The 20,817-nt window shown below is 58.1% G+C and overlaps 3 protein-coding genes across 4 annotated transcripts; all 3 read left to right on the top strand.

Moving 5' to 3' along the window:
• The first annotated feature begins 1,658 nt into the window (after nucleotides 1-1,658).
• LOC120764320 (keratin-associated protein 5-8-like) lies at nucleotides 1,659-3,292 on the top strand. 2 transcript variants are annotated; one of them, XM_040088247.2, is made up of 3 exons: nucleotides 1,659-1,917; nucleotides 1,998-2,090; nucleotides 2,843-3,292. In XM_040088247.2, exons 1-3 carry the CDS (start codon nucleotides 1,895-1,897, stop codon nucleotides 3,075-3,077), a joined length of 351 nt encoding a protein of 116 aa, XP_039944181.1. In that variant the 5' UTR covers nucleotides 1,659-1,894; the 3' UTR covers nucleotides 3,078-3,292. The 2 variants fall into 2 exon arrangements, with proteins under 2 accessions (XP_039944181.1, XP_039944180.1); XM_040088246.2 differs by having other exon boundaries at nucleotides 1,659-2,090.
• Nucleotides 3,293-9,608: 6,316 nt separating this feature from the next.
• Nucleotides 9,609-10,553, top strand: LOC120764175 (loricrin-like). The gene is made up of 2 exons (XM_040087980.1): nucleotides 9,609-10,130; nucleotides 10,470-10,553. The coding sequence occupies exons 1-2, from the start codon at nucleotides 9,609-9,611 to the stop codon at nucleotides 10,551-10,553; spliced, it is 606 nt and encodes a 201-aa protein (XP_039943914.1).
• Nucleotides 10,554-13,064: 2,511 nt separating this feature from the next.
• LOC120764334 (keratin-associated protein 5-4-like) lies at nucleotides 13,065-17,385 on the top strand. The gene is made up of 3 exons (XM_040088280.1): nucleotides 13,065-13,108; nucleotides 16,135-16,143; nucleotides 17,100-17,385. Exons 1-3 carry the CDS (start codon nucleotides 13,065-13,067, stop codon nucleotides 17,383-17,385), a joined length of 339 nt encoding a protein of 112 aa, XP_039944214.1.
• The last annotated feature ends 3,432 nt before the right edge of the window (nucleotides 17,386-20,817 follow it).

The following is a 20,817-nucleotide window of genomic DNA, read 5'->3' as shown; positions in this document are numbered from 1 at the left end:
TTAAGGTCCCTTCCAGCCCAAACCAGATTCTGATTGCAGGAAAATAATTCATAAACTCACAAAAAAAAAAAAAAAAAAAAAGCGGGGGATGTTTTCCCAAAGAGCCTGGCACAGGCACATCCCAGCTGGGAAAACTCCACGGATTCCCACCTCAGCAGCCACAGCCAGCCCCTGCGGACAGCCCGACACTCGGGACGCGCCGGTTCGGCCAGGCTGAGTTCCCAGGTTCTGAACTCGTAAAACAAACGCTGAGAACCCTCTGCTGCCTTCGGGTGGTGCCAAAACACGGAAAGCTCCGCGCTGCCGTCCTTTGGTGCGTTTAATGCCCTTTTCTGACCCCGTTTCCACGCTGCCTCGGTGCCTTGCTTGCTTCAGCATCCACATCCCCCTCCCCAAAAAATGATTCGGGTGCCTCGGTTCCACCCGGAGCCCGCCTCGCCCTCCCCTCTCACAGCCGCGGGATTTGCCGATGGAAAATCCCCCTCTGCTTCTGCCCCGTTAATTCCCTGTAAGTTCACACACGGACGTGCCCAAGCGCATTTTTCTCTCCTCCCAGGGAGGAAACGCGGAGAATTCACGATTACCCGCGTTGCTTCCCCAGAATTCCACTCCAGGAATTGCTCCCGGGCCGGGGGGAGCCTGGGGCAGGAGCTGCTGGCATTTCCCGCGGGGACGAAACATCTCTAAAATCTCAATCTGCCCCCTAAGCCAGGTCCCTGTCGCCGTCCTCGGGGCTGGTCCCAGCTCACCTGGGCCGACCCCTGTCCCGAGCAGCCCCGGGATCCCCGAGGATGCCAGGCAGCAGCCGGGAACTGGCCAGGCAGGATGCGCCATCCTCTCATTAGGCGGCTCTCAGGATAATGTGGCGAGGTCCTCAACCGAGAGCTGCTATTTCACACCCTGAAAAAAAAAAAATCGCTCCCGAAAATTCCTCCCCGCTCTTCCTGCCGGGCTGCAGCTGCCCAAGGCTCTGCCTTACCTTGACGTCCCTCCCTTCCTCTCCCTCCCTCCCAGAAAATAGTTTCACTTCCACAAAGTCTGCTCCCGGGTGCCTGCCTCCCGCCAGCAGCAGTTTCTGTGCTGGGCCCTTCTCTTCCACCTCAATCCTCTCAGCTTTTGGGTCATTCCGGGCTCCATCCCCTTCCAGCACCCTCCGAGGGTCCTGCACCACCCCCGAACCCCTCCCTGCCTGCAGGGGGGTCCTGATCCAGGCCAGGATTCCAGGATCCGGCTGGACTTGGGAATCCAGGGAGGGAAATGTTGATTTGGGGTGCAGCACACCCAGTCCCGGGCGCTTGCCTCTTGCGCAAGGCAGAGCTGCCCGCTTTTAATTGAAATATTAATAAAAATACTACTAATAATAGGAATTGTTAAATAAAAGCGAACTTCCCAAACCTGGAAGCATCCAGGGACAGGCTGGACGGAGCTCAGAGCAGCCTGGTCCCGGAGCAGCTGGATGTGTCCTTGCCCACGGCAGGGTGGGGGAATTGGACGATCCCAAACCATCCCACAACGGATTTGCACGGAGTCACCGGGTGGTGACTGAGCCCCAGACACCCCAAACACTCCTTGCTCCCGCCTCACGTGTGCCTCCAGTGACGGCGAACGGACGCCCCCCCTTTTCCTGACATTTTTCCCTGTCCATTCCAAACCCCATTCCGACGAAAGCACCGGCACGCCGCCGGGGTTCGGTTCCGGCTCCGGCTCTGATTCAGCACCAGCTGCTGCTGAGTCAGTCCCGGAACGTCTCTGTCCAGCAGATACGAGGCCGCATTTTTTTTTGGCTCCCTGGCAAGGTTGCCGGGAGGACAAATTCATCCAAATTCATGGGAGGCCTTTGATTATCTCCAGGCTAAACCATGACGAGGCAGAACGAGGGTGGTGATCTCCGGTAATGAGGCGAAACGCAAATTCCAGGTGACACATGTGGCTAAAAAATATGGCTTTGGATGGATAAACAGGGAGGCTGGAATGGTCAATGGCTGTCTCACTTCCAGGAGGAAGGATGGACGGGAGTATAAAAAGGCTCCGGGCCCAGCTGGCTTCATTCGCTCTTCTCCTCCCTTCGCCTCTCCTCACTCTTCAGCAGGGTAAGTGAGAATTTCTAACCCTTCCCTCGCCTCCCGAAAGGGAATTTTGGGTGTCCTGTAGCAGATCCGAGAATTGCTGCGGGTCTGGGATGGGGTCTGGATGTCGGGGTTTTAGGAGCTCTGCAGGAGGAGTTCCGGGGATGAGCTGGAAACGTTCTGGGAGGATCGGGGGGGTATCAACAGGGCCCGGCAGGGGAAGGGGACGGAGAATATTCCAGAAGGGCCCAGAACGAGGGCTCAGTGCTGGGTCGCTCTTCCTGAGACACCAGGAATGAATCCTTGGGCATCTGCACGGGGCTGGGCTGCAATTTACAAACCAGGCACCCCTGGTGAATTCACATTCAAACGTGGAGGAATACGAGTGAATTAACCCCTGTTCCCAAACCAGGCACCCCTGGTGAATTCACATTCAAACGTGGATGAACACCAGCAGAGCTCTGAATTAACTCCGTGTTCCCAAACCAGGCACCCCTGGTGAATTCACATTCAAATGTGGAGGAACACGAGTGAATTAACCCCGTGTTCCCAAACCAGGCACCCCTGGTGAATTCACATTCAAATGTGGATGAACCAGCAGAGCTCTGAATTAACCCTGTGTTGAACCAGCAGAGCTCTGAATTAACCCCGTGTTCCCAAACCAGGCACCCCTGGTGAATTCACATTCAAACGTGGATGAACCAGCAGAGCTCTGAATTAACCCCGTGTTCCCAAACCCTCTGCTCCCACTCACAGCCTCTCTCTTCCCCTTCCAGCTCTGCCTCCGCTCCCACCGGCCCCAAGATGCCCAACGGATGCTGCGGATGCCGCGGTGGAAATAACTACTCCATCTGCTGCTACAGCAGCCCCAAGACCTGCTGCAAGACGCCCATGCAGTGCTGCAGCCCCATGCAGTGCTGCAGCCCCTGCTGCATGCCCATGCAGTCCTGCTGCTACACCATCAGCCGCAACAACAACAGGTGCTGCCGCGGCTGCTGCGGCGGCAACTGAGGCTCCCGGCTCGGACACGGATGTGGACACGGATACGGACACGGATACCACCCCTGACGCTCTTCCTCCCGTGCTCGGACACCTCAGACTTCTCTTCCTGGCTGCCTTTCGTCCCCTGGTGCTTTGCTGCGCCCTGAAGCCGCTGCCCAGCGGGTTTCTGGCGCTGCTCCTCCTTTCCCTCGTGGTGCGTGGGATGTTCGGTGCTGCTTCTCCCTTCTCTCCCTTTAATCCCCAAGTAGACACGGCAGACAAATAAAATGTGTGAGTTCTGATCCTGCAAACCCCTGGGTCGTGCTTATTAATTTTACTTTTGTCCCTCAGACAGCAGCCCCGGAGTGGGGTGCGTTTAGCGCTCTCCTAATTGATATAATGTTAATTAATTTGGCGCGTTTGTCATTGCGCGATGGCAACGCCCCCGCTGGAGCTGGCGAACTCACCTGGGGGGAAATGCAGGTGAAAAATGTCACCTCAGCAAGGGTTTAATTCTGGTTTAATTCCAGTTTAATTCCGGTTTAATTCCAGTTTAATTCCATCTTTCTCCTGCTGGTGTGAGATCCAGTCTGCAGCCAAAGCATCTCTATGATCCTAAAACCAGAGCCAAAAGTTTTGGTGGTTTTTTTTTTTCCTAATGGGAATCTTCCCAGAGAATTTGCTGAGCTTTGAAGGAGGGTTCTTAAATTGGTTAAATAGGCCAGGATCGTTCAGGTTGAAGGGAATTCAAGGCTCATCCAGTCCCACTCCCTGCCAAGGACAGGGACATCTCCCACCAGGCTGGTCAGATTTAGGTCTGGGAGGATCCAGAAATGCTGAGCATCGTTTTCTCTGGGTTCATTAAAATGTGGGAAACCTCAGGAGAGGAGATCAGAAATTCAACATTCGCACTTGGGGGATTTGTGAAATCCTCGGGAAGGGAAGCGGCTCCAAAACTCCTCTAGTGTAGGAAAAAAAAAAAAAAATCCAAACCCGGAAAAACTTGGGACTTTAGCAATGAGTTCTAAACCTAAAATCCTGTTTGGCCCTAACAGATCCCGAGGTCTTTCACATCTTGAAAATCCCACGGCTTCCTGCCAGGCAATTCCACTTCTCCTGTAGCTACGGAATAAATTACAGCAGAGCCCTGGAGCCACACCCCCGAATTCTGCGGATGCTTTTCCCGGTGATTCAAACCCAAATTCCAGCGGGCAGAGCTCCGAGCATCCTTTACAGAGGCATGGAAATGCCTTTGGAACCCCGCGGGGGGGGGGGTCCTGGGAGAGGAATTTTCCTGGTGCTTCAAAAACCTCTCGGCCACAGAAATGCAAAATGGAGCAGCTCCACAGAATCAAAGGAAAAAAAAAATTAAAAATGCCAGGAAGGTGGACACGGTGCTTGGCACAGCCTGGGATTGTTCCTGCGTGAGGTCATCGCTCCTCTGGTGTCCCCATTCCGGAGTTTCCACGCATAAAAGGCTTTTTCCCGCGCTCGGGAGGGATTTAATCCATTTAAATCAGGGGACAACATCCCAACATCCCACCCGCAGCCTCCCGGCGTCCGCGGGGATCCCGCATTCCCGTCCCCCAGCCACCCGACAGGAGCAACACCCGCTGCTCCTGGGGCCGCCCCGGCTTCCCTCCCCTTCCCCTGGAAGGACTCCCGGCCCTTCCCGCGGCTTTCCCACCGCTCCCAGAGCCTCCTCCGGGGCGCATCACTCAGCACGCCGGCATCCCGGCTATCCCCGGGCCCCGACACGAGGCAGCGCCGGAGCGCGACCGTGGCTAATGAGGTAATGGCCACTAATGGCCACTGCAGAGCGCGGGGCCGAGCCCGGGACAGGCGCTAATTGCGGCTGATTAATCCCACGGCGAGTGCCAGGAACAAAACACACACTCTCACACACACACACACACACACACACACGGCAGCGGCCTCAGTGCTCAGCTATTCATTCCCGGGACGTGCCTCATTCCCGGGAAAGCTCGGCCACCTATAAAAGCTTTCGGCCCCAGCTCCGGCCTCAGGACTCCCGACTCCCTGCTCAGCCCGTCCGTTTCTGCTCGCGGGGTGAGTTGGATTGATTCTCTCAGGTTTCTCCGTTTTCCACCTTGGAAGCAGCAAAAATGAAAAAAAAAAAAAAAGGGGGAAAGAAAAGAAAAGAAAAAAAAAAAAAAAAAAAAAAAAAAAAAAAAAAAAAAGAGAGAGAGAGAGCGAAAAGGCGTCGGTGTTTTGTTTTGTTTTCTTTTTCCCTGGCTGTTTGTGCCCAAGGGCTCGGTCACCCTCGAAGGATTCGTGAGTCATGGGAGAAGCAGCTCCCGAGGGAACTGGGGGGGCTCAGCCTGGCGAAAAGGAGGCTCAGGAGGAATTTTGGGCTCTGCACAACTCCCCAGCAGGAGGGGACAGCCGGGGCGGGTCAGGGGACAGGGACGGGAGGAGAGAAGCTGTGCCCGGGCAGGATCAGGTTGGAATCAGGAGGGATTTCCCCCTGGGCAGGGCGCTCAGGCCTCGGCAGGAGCTGCCCAGGGAGGTTTGGAGTGCCCACCCCTGGAGGTGTCCGAGGAATTCCTGGCGCTCTGAGCCGGATGAGAGGCCGTTGATCCATCCCGGCCGAGCCCAGAACCCTTTTCCACCCTCAGTAACTCCCCGCTTCTCTGACCTCAGCCTCAGGATGCTCCACCAGAAAGGCGGCGGCGACCACGACCCGTGCCAGCGCCCCTCGGGCTGCGACCACGAGAGCTCCTCCTGGAGCTGCCACGACGTCCCCGGCATGTGCCAGCCCCGCGGCAGCCTCAGCCACGACACCCAGGGCTCCTGCCAGAGCCCTCCCCGGGGCTGCCCCCTCGGCCGGCCCTGCCCTCCCCAGAGCTGCAAGCCGCGGCGGCGTGTGGAGGTGAGCCCGGTGCCCCCCGTGTGCCCCCCGCCCGTGAAGATCCACCGCCGGCCGCTGCAGCAGCACCGCCCGTGCCCTCCCTGCCCGGAGCCCGAGCCCTGCGGGAAACCTCGGCGGCGGGTGGAGCAGCGCCCCGAGCACGACGAGGAGCCGCCGGTGGTCCTGCAGCCGCGGCCGCTGCGGCACCGCTGCCCCCGACCCCTGCCCTGCTGCCCCCGGCCCGGCCGGCGCTGCTGCCCCGTCGCTGTCCCCCTGCCACCTCATCCCGGCCACCAGCAGCGGAAGCAGGTCACCCTGGTGCCGCTCTGCGTGAAGAACTGAGCCCCGCGACCCCGTCCCCGGCTCGTGGCCGGGCTCGGGGAGGTTCGACCCCGGCCCAAAGGACGCTCCCACCTCCGCTCTGGGCTCGCTGCTGCTCTTTGCACTCCGGGTTTGGGGTTCGCCATCCTCTGCTTGGCCCCGGCACCGACAGTTTAAATTTCCCGGGGTCCTCCCCTGCCGCGTTTTGGGTTTCCCTGAGGAGCAGCCCCGGGCTGTTCCCGCTTCCCAGGGGGAGACGGAGGAACGGCCGCGGGTTTTTCTTCTCCCGGGGTTGGCCGGGTTGTGATTTCGAAGTTGTTTGGGGGCAGCTCCAGGACTTTAGGAGGCAAAAAAGGAACCACTGTGACGGCAGGAGCGCCACGGACTCCCGAAATTTTATCTCTCCCCCCTCCCCGTGTATTCAAGAATAAAGTTGAAAAACATTTAGCAAACCCCCCGGTTCCTCTCTTTCTTGCCCCCACAAGCATCGCCGACATGAAGGCCGTGCATTTAAATCGGAACCAGGCTTCGCACGGGAGGGTTTCTCCAGGCTGGGCGGTGAAAAATCCTCCCCGCTTTGATTCAACCCACCCCGGGAGCTCGGGATGAGCAGAGCCGGGCACCAACATCTGGCAGCGCCAGCGCCTTCCTCCCCTGGATGAGAGCGGCGCGCGGGGAGAGCATCCTCATTTGAATGTTAATGAGGATAATGAGCGCGTGGCCCGGCGCGGGAGGTGCGGCTGTGCATGCCGGGGATGCCACGCTCCTGCAGCCTGCTCCTTCTCCTCGCTTCGCCAGAAAAGCCTCCCACAAAGCGCGTCCAAAGGAATAATTGGATTTCGCCGCGCTGCCCGGGCGTGTCCTCGCACAACCACCACGGCGAGCTGGGGAGGGGAAAAAAAAAAAAAGGATGTTCATCCTCGTTTTCTTCACCGCAACAATTTATTATCGCCGTGCCTAATTCGAGCCGAATAAAAAAGCACTTAGCTGTGAAATTTACCTTAGGTGAATTTTTTTTTTTACTGGAGATTTTCTTGCCAGCCTTTTCCCAGTTCCCGGCGCGGTGACGCAGAGCCCTCAGACCAAGGGCCAGCTCTGCGCTCACTTCCAGGCCCGATTTGGTGCAGTTTATCTTCCAGGCTGCTTTTCACCAGCCCTTGCATTCCCATTCCTGTACCCCAACCCGGTTATCCCATCCCGGTTATCCCATCCCAGTTATCCCATCCCAGTTATCCCATCCCAGTTATCCCATCCCGGTTATCCCATCCCGGTTATCCCATCCCGGTTATCCCATCCCAGTTATCCCATCCCAGTTATTCCATCCCAGTTATCCCATCCCAGTTATTCCATCCCGGTTATCCCATCCCGGTTATCAAATCCCAGTTATCCCATCCCAGTTATCCCATCCCGGTTATCCCATCCCAGTTATTCCATCCCAATACCTCATCCCAGTTATCCCATCCCGATTATTCCATCCCGATTATCCCATCCCAGTTATCCCATCCCGGTTATCCCATCCCGGTTATCCCATCCCAGTTATCCCATCCCAATACCTCATCCCAGTTATCCCATCCCAATTATCCCATCCCAGTTATCCCATCCCAGTTATCCCATCCCAGTTATCCCATCCCGGTTATCCCATCCCGATTATCCCATCCCAGTTATCCCATCCCCACCACGGGACTGTTCCTTCAGCAATTCCAGCCCCTCACCCCAATTCGGTGCCACCTGAGGATTCCCCAGCTCCATCCCATAATCCAGGGTTTTTATGGAGCTGTTAAACAGCGCCAGCACCAGAATCAGCCCCTTTTTCACCCCCGTGTGGTTCCTCCACCCAGTCCGAGCCCCCACCAGCTCAACCCCAGGGCCAAAAACCTCACAGGAGCTGGGGCAGCGCCATCATCACGCTCAGAACCACGGAACCGGGGAATGGTCCGGGTTGGACCTCAAAAAAACATCTCGGGGTGAGGTGAGGGGCAGGTTTGGAAAGCAGAAATGGGGAAGAAACAGAATCATGGAACGGTTTGGGTTGAACCTCAAAAAAACATCTCAGGGTGAGGTGAGGGGCAGGTTTGGAATGCAAAAACAGAAAAGAAACAGAATCATGGAACGGTTTGGGTTGAACCTCAAAAAAACATCTCGGGGTGAGGTGAGGGGCAGGTTTGGAACGCAGAAATGGAGAAGAAATAGAATCATGGAATGGTTTGGGTTGGGAAGGACCTCAAAAAAACGTCTCAGGGTGAGGTGAGGGGCAGGTTTGGAAAGCAAAAACAGAAAAGAAACAGAATCATGGAACGGTTTGGGTTGGGAAGGACCTTAGGGACCATCTCACTCCAGCTCCCCCAGGCAGGGTCACCTTCCACGATCCCAGCCCCGTCCCACCCAGCCTTGGACACCTCCAGGAGTGAGGCAGCCAGAAATTCCCTGGAAAAGCTGCGTCAGGCCCTCCCCGCCCTCGCCCCCTCATGCCCAGACCCAACCCCTTCCTCAGCGAAACCGAGGGGCACAATTTGCTTCGGGTGACTCTGAGCTGGCTCTTCCCATCACCTGCTCGTGCTTCACCTGGAAATGCTCCTGCCGGGCGGCGGGAGGGGAGGGTCAGAGCGGTGCCATCACCTGACTCACGGGTCACCCGTCAGTGTCCCGCTCCCCTGGAGAGGGTGAATAAGTCCTTTATTACCTGTCTGACACAGCCCGAGCGCGGCTCGGGCCGTGTCAGTCTTTTATGTGCCCCGCCGGGGACCGATGGTATAATTAAAAGATGCTTATCAGAAATCGTGAGTCAAGCAGAACATGCCAGGCACCGGGAACAGCATCCAAATGGAGGAGATGTTTTGCCAATAAATAATTTAGTCCTCGTTCCTGCTGCGTGTTTCACGCACGGGGGAACACTCAGTGCTCTATAAAAGACCTTGGCCCCTTGGCCTCTCACATTCTGCTCCCCTGGCCAGCGCCTGCCTTCGCTGGAGAACTGGTGAGACTCAGCTGGGCGCCTTTTTTTGGGTGGGGGGCTCCGGATTTGGGAGGTCACCAAATTTGGTTCAGACCACGCTCTGCTCCCGGGGCTGAGCCACGGGAGAAGCCCTCGAGGGACCTGGGGGTGGGATTTACAGCGGTGCCACCAGGTGTGGTGGTGCCTTGTGCTGGTTTGGTTTCATTCTTGGAGGCCAGAAAATGGAAAGGGAAGGCCACAAAGACGGTTTGGATGCAATTTGGATGCGACCTGACCAGCGCTGGGCAACCACAGGAATTTCCTCTGGATAAACCCCACGGTTTTACGGGAAATTAAACAGCGCCAGGGGAGACGCTGACACCAAACCCACCCCTTCACCGGATCTTTCATTCCTTTCCCCCCCTACAGCCCCAAGATGATTTACTCCTCGGGAAGAGAATCCTACTTCAACCTGAACTCCACCTGGTACGACCCCTCGGGGTCGTGGCTGGACACGCGGCGCACGCCCTTCCGCTACGGCTACGCCAACTGCTGCTCCTCGGGCTGCCACGGCGAGGGCGCCGAGGGCATGAGGGGCCACGACTACCGGCACTACGGCTACCGGCAGCCCCGCTGCTCCGAGCCCTGCCACGGCTACTCCGGCTCCTCTTCCTCGTGCCACGGAGGGGGCTCCGGCTGCGTCAGGAGACCCACGTACAGCTACGGGGGCTCGGGGGGCTGCCAGGGCTACGGGAGGTCCGTGTGCTCCGAGAGGTGCCAGGGCTCCTCGGGCTCCTGCCACGGAGGGGGGTCCGGCTGCGTCAGGAGACCCACGTACAGCTACGGGGGCTCGGGAGGCTGCCAGGGCTACGGGAGATCCGTGTGCTCCGAGAGGTGCCACGGGTCGGGAGCCCAGGGCGGGAAGCCGTGCTGTGGGATGCCGGTGCAGAGCATCCCGGTGCAGAGCTGTCCCTGTCCCCAGACGGTGCAGAGCTGTCCCCAGCCAGTGAAGAGCATCCCGGTGAAGAGCTGTCCCCAGCCAGTGAAGAGCATCCCGGTGCAGAGCTGTCCCTGTCCCCAGACGGTGCAGAGCTGTCCCCAGCCAGTGAAGAGCATCCCGGTGCAGAGCTGTCCCTGTCCCCAGACGGTGCAGAGCTGTCCCCAGCCAGTGAAGAGCATCCCGGTGCAGAGCTGTCCCTGTCCCCAGACGGTGCAGAGCTGTCCCCCACCAGTGCAGAGCTGTCCCTGTCCCCCCCCGGTGCAGATCTGTCCCCGTCCCTGTCCCCCTCCCATCCAGCAGAGCTGTGTCCCCGTGGCCAAGGGCATCCCCCGCCAGCAGCAGAAGCAGATCTGCCAGGTGCCAGCCAGGAAGATCAAATAAATTACGCGAGGGGTGAGAGGGGAGACAAAAGGAATCTGTCCCTCTCGCCGCTGCGTCCCTGCCCCGCGCTGTCGCCCGCCCCTGCCCCGTCCCTCCGCTTGTAACGCGCTCTGAAGCCGCGACCCACCGGCGCTGTGGAATTCGAAACGCTCTCCGCCTCATTTCACAGCGGACGTGGAGGCAATAAAAACAACCCTCCCTGGCACCCGTGTGGTTTTATTTTCCCTCTTCATCCCTCTGAGTGGCTCCCGGTCCTTCTGGCGGCCGAGGCTGGGTTTGCAGCGGGAGGCCCCGGGCTGGTTCCACCTGGCGGCTCCTCGTTCCTACTCCAGGCAATTTTCCTGGTCGGCGAAGTAACAGTTTTCATCACGGGGTGTTTATGCAAGAGGGTGATTAAACATTAATAGGGTTGTGGGAGGAAAATCCGCATTTCCCCAGAGAGGGGGGGAAAAGCCGAGGGTCTGTCCGGGACGGCGAGGCAGCGGGGTACGGCTGGGTTTGCACCCTAAACCTCCCGAAAAAAAACCCCTGGGAGAAAAGGCAGGAAGAGGATTTGGGAATGGCTCTAACAGGGTGAACGGCCCCAAATTCCTGGTGGGGCTGGGAGAGGAATCCCCGGGAGGATTTTGGGGACAAAGCGGGGATCTGGAGCCGCTGCCAGTCCCAGGGCAGTGTCCCGGGAATCTCCTGGCTCCTCACCGGACCCGGGCTGCTCCAGCCCCTCCCGGCTCAGGATGTGGCACACGGCACGCTTCCTGGGGCTGCTGCTGGGGATTCCTCCCGCAGGATGAGGAAAAGAGGCAGAAGCAGCTGCAGGGCGAAGGTTTTAGGGGTTGGACACCGCCTGACCCTGCCCCGAGCCTCCCCTGCCGGCCTCTGCAAAGGCAATTCCTTCATAAAAACAACAAATTAACCCCCCAAAAAATCCATTTCCCGCTCAGAATGGTGTCCAGGGATGCATCCCCAAGGAACAGGAGCTTTTTAGGGGATGCAGAGGCCTTCTGTGGGGTCAGCACAGTCCTGACCCTGCTCGGGCGTTTGCCTCCATCGCCGACACAAACGATGGAACAGGTTTATCCCCATCCACGGAATCGGGGCTGTAATTAATCGTGAATAATGAGTTTCACAAGGATCTCCGTTCTCCCGATGTTTGTGAAATATCCCGAGCGGCGTTCGGGTTTCCTCATCTATCAATTCCGGTGATTCAGCTCCGCTGGGGACCAAGGAGCCTCCTGGATTCTGGGGTTTATTTTATTTTAATTCAATCCCGGCTATTTTTAATATCACAGTGGCCTCTAGAGTCCTGCAGGAGATCAGGCCTGGAGCTCTCCACGGGCAGAGAGACACTTCTGCCCCCAAAGCAGAGCATTAAAGATGCAGATCCTGATGTTCTCCTGCTCCTACCAGGATGTTTCCCACATCCCACGGGGCTTTAAATTCCTTCTCTTTGGGTTGGAAGCCTTTGAGTAAAGAAAGGACTGGCTTGAAAAATCCCAATGCTACTTTTACTGCTCCTTTGCTGACTTCATTCGGAGTTTGTGGCGTTTCTTTGATGCTCTGCCCCGTCCAAATATGTTTATTCTCACTACCCACCACCACAGACTTTTTTTGTTCCCTTTTCCCTTTTATTTCGGGGTTTCCTTTACAACCCCACAATTCCCACCCTCTGTCCTTTCTCGGGTCAGGCTTTGGGCACGAGGAACGGCCAAATGCCGCCGTCAAAGGTGACAAAAAAAACCCAAACCCCCATCCCGAACGCTCCCCGGCCCGGAGCGGGCCAGGCGTGGTGGGCAATTAACATTTTTATGGAGTAAGAGGAGGAATGTCGGGATATCGATCTGCTCCGTGAGTCAAAGCAGCAGCACAAAAACTCCCAATTAGCCGAGCGCTCGGGGTGCTGAGCAATCAGGTCCCTCCAGTGGGGCCCCAGCTCGTTTCCGGAGGAGAAGCCCGAGCCGGGCTATAAAAACCCTCGCTCCTCGTTTCTCCTCAGCTCCTCGGCTCCTCGGCGTTCTCCTCTCGAGCTCCTTCGGACCCCAGGTGAGTCCAGATCCATCAGACTTCCGCGCTTTTGATGCTCTCCGGCTTCTCCCCAACCCCGAGCTGCTGGGGACTTCTCTTCCTCGTCCTCTCTCCGTCTCAGTCCTTCTGCCGAGAAGGAAAAGGTGAAAATTCCTGGCTCGGGTGGCTGAGGGATCTGCGTGTCTCGCTCTGGAGTCCCTCCAGCTCTTCTCTTTTAACTTCTCTCTGATGTACGAAGGGAAAGGCTCCAAGAGGCCGCGCGGTGATAACTCCTCTCCTGCTCAGGAATTTGGCTTAAAATCACAGAATCACGGAATCACGGACAGGGTTGGGTTAGAAGGGGCCTTAAAAATCAGCTCGCTGGTTTTTAGGGACACCCCTAAATTTTTTAGGGGGCCAAGTTCCCCACCCAGCACAGCCTCGGACGCTCCCAGTGTCCCCGGTCGCCAGCTCCGCTCACGGATGAGTTTTCCCGGCAGGTCTCCAGACATGTGCTCCCGCCAGGACAGGGACCAGTGCCACCAGCAGGAACGGTCCTCCTGCCACGGCGGCGGCTCGGGGTGCCACGGGAGCACTGGATCCGGATGTCATGGAAGCAGTGGCGGATCCGGCTGCCACAGGAGCAGCGGATCCGGCTGCCAGGGGAGCAGTGGCGGATCTGGATGCCAAAGGAGCAGCGGCGGATCCGGCTGCCATGGAAGCAGTGGATCCGGCTGCCAGGGGAGCAGTGGCGGATCCGGCTGCCACAGGAGCAGTGGATCCGGCTGCCATGGAAGCAGTGGTGGATCTGGATGCCAAAGGAGCAGCGGATCCAGCTGCCATGGAAGCAGTGGATCCGGCTGCCATGGAAGCAGTGGATCCGGATGCCATGGAAGCAGTGGCGGATCTGGATGCCACAGGAGCAGTGGAGGATCCTGCCATGGAAGCAGTGGCGGATCCTGCCATGGAAGCAGTGGTGGATCCTGCCATGGAAGCGGCGGTGGATCCTGCCATGGAAGCGGCGGCGGATCCTGCCACGGAAAGCCGCAGGAGTGCCAGCAGCAAATCTACCAAGTGTCCTCGAAGATGAAGTGATCACCCCCTCATCCACAGGAATCTCCCGGATCCTGTGCCGCCTCCGGAAAGCTTTGCATGCCCCTAGCAATTTCCAAGGAAAACGTGTCCTTCCCCTCCCCGGGTGAGCCCTGTAACCCGTCCCGAGCTTCTCTGTGGCTGCTGAAATAAACTCTTTGCTGGCACCGTTTGGTCTGGATCAGTCTGTGACTACATTTGAGCCGCCACAATCCATAATCTGGGAGAGGTTTTGAGCCAAAGATTCCCACAGACAAAGAACCCCCATTTTTTTTTCCTTTTTTTTTCCCCATTTCCCCCCTTTTCCCCCCCATTTTTTCCCTTTTTTTTCCCTTTTTTCCCTTTTTTTTCCCTTTTTTTCCTTTTTTTTCTCCATTTGGCCCCAAAACGCCGCCCTTGGGGGAGGTCCCTCCGCCTGCTGGTGGCAAAACCCCAGCCAGCCTTTCTAGAAACGCTGCGCCCAACCCTGCCGGAGCCCTGGGCCGTGCCAGGGGCGTTGCTCGATCCTTACACAACGAGCTGCTGAATTTCTTCTCAGCTTGTAATTAAAACGAATTGGGTAATTTATTGCTCCGGTATTGCCATTCACGAAGTGGATGTTACGGGCGATAAGATTGCTCCCGAGTGCGTCAGGAGGATCAGAAATTTCTGGCATTGCTGAAAAGGGTGCAGGCTCGCAGCTCGCTCCCTGTTTTCCGAGCCCGGGGTTTGCCCGGAGCCCCCCACTTCAAAACCCATTTTCGAGGCACAGCCACAAAAGGAAGAGGTGACCGTTGTCCAACAAACTCAGAGCAATTAAAACACCAGATGCCAAGAGCCAAAAAATTCCTTCGAGTCTTTTTTTTTTTTTTTTTTTTTTCCCCAGGGGTCATTGACCACATTTCTGCCGAGGCCAGAACAGAACCCAATGAAAGAGCAGCGGCCAAACCCAGGCGCGGTTTGCCCTGACGCTGTTCTAGACGGTGGCAGAAGCCTCAGGTTCCTCGCCCGGTTCCTTCCCACCTTCCCCAAAACCCTCCCTGCAAACGTGGGTGGGTTTTGGATGGCAGGAACCGCTCGGCCTCTGCCTCCCGGTGTGGTCACCTTAAAACCTCGGTCCAAAGACAATTCAAAGGCAGGAGAGCTCGGGAGGAAAGGAAATATTTTTCACCCCGGTGTTTTCCGAGCGTTTTTCACCCTGACAGAAGGTGAAAAGGTTTGGGGGAAAAAAAAACTGACAAAAAAAAAAAAAAAAGACAAAAAAACCTGACAAAAAACTGACCAAAAAACCCCACCTTGATTAAAAAAAAAAAAAAAAACACCAAATCAACAACTGGCAAAACCACAGCAGTTCCCGGATGAGAAAAACCCGGGTTTCAGCCTCAATTTTCTCCCTGTTTAGTGATTGAAATATCTTCCATAAACCGTGACAGAAAAGGGCCAAACAATCTCCGTGGTCCTGAAGAATTCCCAGCCCACGCAGCAGAAAGGAACAGGGAGTATCCCAAATTATTGCCTGCCCTGAGCTCTCCGTGTGGGGCTGCGCATCGCCGGAATAGCACCGGGATTTGCTGGCCAATTAGGAGCTAATTGGGGATCGGGGAAAACCTAAAAAGGGTGTTCCTGCAGCTCTGGAGAAAGTCCCGGGGGTCTGCCAGTTCCCCCCAGCCACTGAGGGCTCCTGTGGGATCCTTCCTCCTCTTCCTCCTCTTCCTCCGGCAGCTCCGGAGTCGCTCACCTGGGATAAAATCCTGGCACGGCTCCTCTGGAATTGTTCCCGGGCTGAGACCCAAGCACGTAATTAAGCACCTTGCTAATCCTGGGTCGATACCCAGGGCAGGGCTTATTCCTTCCAAAAATAAAACTTCCAGCTGCTTGTGGTCCTCCTGGTGGGAGTTCCCTCATGGCCCCACCGTGCACTGATCGGCTCTAAGGGGAAGGAGCCGGCTGATTCCAGGCAAATCCCAAAAATCCCTGAGCTTGGAAAAGCCCCCCGAGGCCGTGGAGTCCAAGCTGTGCCCGATCCCCACCAGGTCACCAGCCCAGAGGGTCACATCCGGACCTCCCTTGGTCACCTCCAGGGGTGGACACTCCAAACCCCCCCCGGGCAGCCCCTGCCAAGGCCTGAGCACCCTCTCCAGGAAAAAAAATCCCTCCTGATTCCAACCTGAGCCTCCTGCCGGGGAGTTGTGGAGGACAGGGTCCCCCCTGAGCCTCCTTTCCTCCAGAATGAGCACCCCCAGCTCCCTCAGGAGTTCTCCAGACCCTTCCCCGGCTCCCTCAGGAGTTCTCCAGACCCTTCCCCAGCTCCCTCAGGAGTTCTCCAGACCCTTCCCCAGCTCCCTCAGGAGTTCTCCAGACCCTTCCCCAGCTCCGTGCCCTTCTCCAGACCCTTCCCCGGCTCCGTGCCCTTCTCCAGACCCTTCCCCGGCTCCGTGCCCTTCTCCAGACCCTTCCCCGGCTCCGTTCCCTCCTCTGGGCACATTCCAGCCCCTCCTGCCCTGTGGAGCTGGACGCGGCACTGGACATTCCCCTCAGCAGCGCCCAGCACGGAGGGAATTCCTGCTGGAGAAGAGTTTTCTCCATTCCCAAAGCTGGTTTGGGTATTTCCAATCCCGTCTCTGTTTTTAGGGGGGGCTCACAGGCCTAGAGACCCTCAGGACGCTCCGGGGGGATGTTGTGATTTAGGGCCGAGCCGTCATCTCCCCTCTGAACCCAAAGCACTCCCCGGGCGTGATCAACACCAAACCTGACCTGGGGAAACCGGGGCCACCCACACGACTCCCCCAGAGCCGGCAATTAAACTCCTGTGGACAGGAAAGGCGACCTGGAAGGAGAGGCAATCCCAGCGTGGATCAGGTGAGTCACCCCAGGAGCCCGAGGAATGGGGAGGCAAAAAAAAATTTTAAAAAAAAAAAGTCATCGGCAAATTAAATGAACGGGCAGAGCTGTGGGACAGGGAGGGGCTTCTCCTCCAGTTGGGGTGTGTGGAGAGGGTATAAAAGTGCTCCTGTCCCCGAAAGCCTCACTCCATCTCCTTCCTTCCTCATCTCTTCCCTGCACGAGCAGCTCAGGTAAGAGCTGGGGGGGCTCCGAAACCCTCCGGGAATTGGGGAGGGGGGATGAGGTTGGACCCCCACACCTGGAGCTGGGCTGGGATTTGTTCTGGGGGGCTGAGGAGGGAGCCCAGGAGCTCAGAGAGAGCAGAGATGGGGACGTGCAGGGAGGGTCTGGGGTGCCCCCAACGCCTTGGGTGGGACAATCCCAGTGCGGGGAAAGAGAAACGTGGGATGTGGCTGAGACCGGGCGAAGGAACAGCCGGATTCCTCTTGCCTGGAAGGGCGGGAGCGGCAAGGAAAAGCTCCTGGCAGCTGCTCTGTCCCCACAGGTCACCCAGCACAGCCCCATGTGCTCCCGGCAGGAAAAGGACCAGTGCCACCGGCAGCAGCGCCAGAGCAGCGGCGGCTGTCACAGCTCCGGTGGCGGCTGCCACAGCTCCGGTGGTGGCGGCTGCCACAGCTCCGGTGGTGGCGGCTGCCACAGCTCCGGTGGCAGCTCCGGGGGCTGTCACAGCTCCGGTGGCAGCTCCGGGGGTTGTCACAGCTCAGGGGGTGGCGGCTGTCACAGCTCCGGCGGCTCCGGCTGTCACAGCTCCGGCGGCTCCGGCTGCCATGGGAAGCCGCAGATGCAGCGCCCGCAGCAGCAGCAGCAGCAGCAGCAGCAGCAGGTGCCGCAGATGCCGCAGCAGAAGATGAAGTGATGGAGCCCCCAGCTCCAGCAGCCGAGGCCGGGCGGGGAGCGGCTCCCTCCCGAGCCTGCCCGGGGCGCTCCGGAGCCTGGGAAGGGCCCGGCTGGCGCTGCCCCGGTGCCCCGGGCTGTGCCCAATAAAGTCACATTCCCTGCATCCCGCCTGCCTTGGTGCTTCCTTCAACCCCTCATCCTCGATTTCCAGAGCTGTTGAAGCAGCCCGGGAAGGGATTTTGGGGCTGGGATATTTTCCAGAGCCAGGGAAGCAGCCCGGGAAGGGGTTTTAGGGCTGGGATATTTTCCAGAGCCAGGGAAGCAGCCCGGGAAGGGATTTTGGGGCTGGGATGTTCTCCAGAGCCAGGGAAGCAGCCCGGGAAGGGATTTTGGGGCTGGGATGTTCTCCAGAGCCAGGGAAGCAGCCCGGGAAGGGATTTTGGGGCTGGGATGTTTTCCAGAGCTGTTGAAGCAGCCCGGGAAGGGGTTTTGGGGCTGGGATGTTTTCCAGAGCTGTTGAAGCAGCCCGGGAAGGGGTTTTGGGGCTGGGATGTTTTCCAGAGCTGTTGAAGCAGCCCGGGAAGGGGTTTTGGGGCTGGGATGTTTTCCTGCCTCTCTCAAAGGTTGGGTGAGGGCTCCAGGGTGGCACAGCCGTGCCCAGCTGCCAACCTCGTTCATCCCAAGGAAACCCTGGAAGTGCTGAAACTCTGAAATCCTGGGGGGTCCTTCCCTTTGCCTCTCAGCGTTCTGCCTGTTCAAAGTTATTTCTTTCCCCTGCAACCACAAGAGGAAAAGGACGGAGCCTCCTCTGCTCCGCTTTGGACGCGCTCTGCGCTCCCCACCGCGGGGCTGGGCGGGCACTGAGGGGCTGCAGGAGAACCAGGAGCGGTCTGGGGACGTGTGGCAGGGTCGGTGGCACTCGAGGCACCCCCTGGTCCCTTCCCTCGAGTGAGACCCTCACCTGGGGCGAGCTCAGCCCCGAATCGCTCCCGGTGCCGGGCAGGGGCTGAGGGAAGGGATTCTCCCCCTCTGAGATCCCACCGGGAATGCTGAGCCCGGTTCTGGTGTCCCCAACAGAAAAGGGACGTGGGATCCTTGGAGTGAGTCCAGAGGGATTTGATAAAGGGGCTGGAGCCCCTTCCCTGTGGATCCAGGCTGGGAATGTTGGGAACGTTGAGCCTGTGGAGAGCCCGGGATCTGCAGGGGCTCCAGGGAGGCTGGAGAGGGATTTTTCCTCAGGGACAGGGAATGGGGTCAGGGTGGCAGAGGGGTGGGATGGACACCCGGGAACTCCCCATGGAGAGTTCGGCCACCCAAAATTTGGGCTGTGAGCTCGCCCTGCCCTGGGGGAGGTTCCTGCTGTCCCCACGTCCCCCCTGCCACCACTGGGACTGGTTTAAGGTGGGCTTGGATGATCTCAGAGGTCTTTTCCAGCCTCACGGGGAACACGGGACACAGCGACCCTCAGCACCTCCCGAGGGGCTTTGCCCAAAGCCACGGGCAGCTCCCGGGAAAAGCAGGGAGGAGCTGATTTTCGGGGCCAAAATCCGTCCATGCGCCTTGAAAACGACGCTGGGTCTCAGCTCCAGCTGCCCAAGCCCTGCTCCTGTCCCCTCCGGCTGCTCCCAGGCGTTTCCCTCTGGCAAAACTTCCTTCTCCAGAGGGATTCCAGGAGGATTTTGCCCTGGTCCCGTTGTCCCTGTGGCAGCTCACGGGGCAGAAAAAGCCACTTTCCCCCTTTTTACCTGGATCATTCCCGGCTTTGCCGACGGCTCCCGAGCAGGGATTAAGCTCTGGGAGCAGGAGAAGGGGCTATAATTAAACCCGGGCTTAATTTCACCAAGCAGGGCCGGAGCAGGGCAAGCTTTGGCGCCCACGGGTTTTCCCACTGGAGGCAGGAGAGGCTGGCAATTAGCAGCTTATGTGGCACAGGAAACAGATAAAAACCGGAGCGATATCCATCTCCAGTGAGTCAGGGAGGCGTGAACGGAGCGCGGCCGGGCGGGAATTCGCTGCTGGATTGACGGATCCAGTGACACGGAGCTGTCTCATTTCCGGGAAAAAAAAAGAAAAAAGAAAAAAGAAAAAAAAAAAAAAAAAAAAAAAAAGAAAGAAAAAAAGGGGAGCGACACCTCTATAAAGCTGCTCCCGTTCCATGAGGGATCCTCATTCCCTGCTCTGAATTTCCCCTGACTCTCAGGTAACTCTGGCAGCACAGGTGGATTTTCCTCCTCTGGGGAATCGTTTCCCAGTGGAGGATGCGGGGCTGGGGCTGGGGTTGGAATTGGGATCGGGGTTGGGATTGGGATTGGGGTGCTGGCGGAGTTTGGGGTGCAGGGAGGGAGGTCAGGACCTGCCTCGTGGCTGATGATGGAGCTGCTGATGGAATCCTCCGTCCTGGACACAGGGAGCTGCTCCAGATCCCGGCAAGGAGCTCCTGGGGTCCTGCAGAGCAGCTCCAAGTGGAGGACCTCGAATGGGGCACAGGGACCCAGGGACTGGGACACTGGGACCGTGGTGGCACTGGGACCATGGCAATGGTGGCACTGGGACCTAGGGACTGGGACACTGGGGCCATGGCAATGGTGGCACTGGGACCTAGGGACTGGGACACTGGGGCCATGGCAATGGTGGCACTGGGACCTAGGGATTGGGACACTGGGGCCATGGCAATGGTGGCACTGGGACCATGGCGATGGTGGCACTGGGACCATGGCAATGGTGGCACTGGGACCATGGCGGTGGTGGCACTGGGACCTAGGGATTGGGACACTGGGGCCATGGCGATGGTGGCACTGGGACCATGGCGGTGGTGGCACTGGGACCATGGCGGTGGTGGCACTGGGACCATGGCGGTGGTGGCACTGGGACCATGGCAGTGGTGGCACTGGGACCATGGCGGTGGTGGCACTGGGACCATGGCGGTGGTGGCACTGGGACCATGGCGGTGGTGGCACTGGGACCGTGGCGGTGGTGGCACTGGGACCATGGCGGTGGTGGCAGTGGGACCATGGCGGTGGTGGCACTCCACAGCTCCTGGCAGCTGCTCTGTCCCCACAGGTCACCCAGCACAGCCCCATGCTCCCAACCCTCTCCCGACCCCTTGGAGCTTCCCCACCACAGCTTTGAGCACTAAAATCCAGGCAGGCACCGGGTTGTGCAGCTTTTATTGGGTTTTTTGTGGTCTCATAACCATTTATCGTGACAAAGGGAGAAAAAAAGCCGGGAAAAAAAAACGCCTTTGGGATATTTACAGTGCAGAAACATCTCCGTGAAAACCACGGACGGGCCCAGCCAGAGCAGAAGGATTTGCTGCAGCTGAGGTGGATTTTTGGTGTGTCCACCCCTCCCCAAAAAAAAAAAAAAAAAATTGGGAATTTTGCTGTTGAATCCGAACGAGCCGGAGATGAGCTCCCGAAAATGAACCTTTAATTCTCCCCGAGGAATTTCC

The sequence above is a fragment of the Hirundo rustica genome, chromosome 29, assembly GCF_015227805.2.
Source record: "Hirundo rustica isolate bHirRus1 chromosome 29, bHirRus1.pri.v3, whole genome shotgun sequence".
Lineage (NCBI taxonomy): Eukaryota > Metazoa > Chordata > Aves > Passeriformes > Hirundinidae > Hirundo > Hirundo rustica.
The sequence above is the reverse complement of the archived record's forward strand: the minus strand, read 5'-3'. Positions and strand labels throughout refer to the sequence as shown.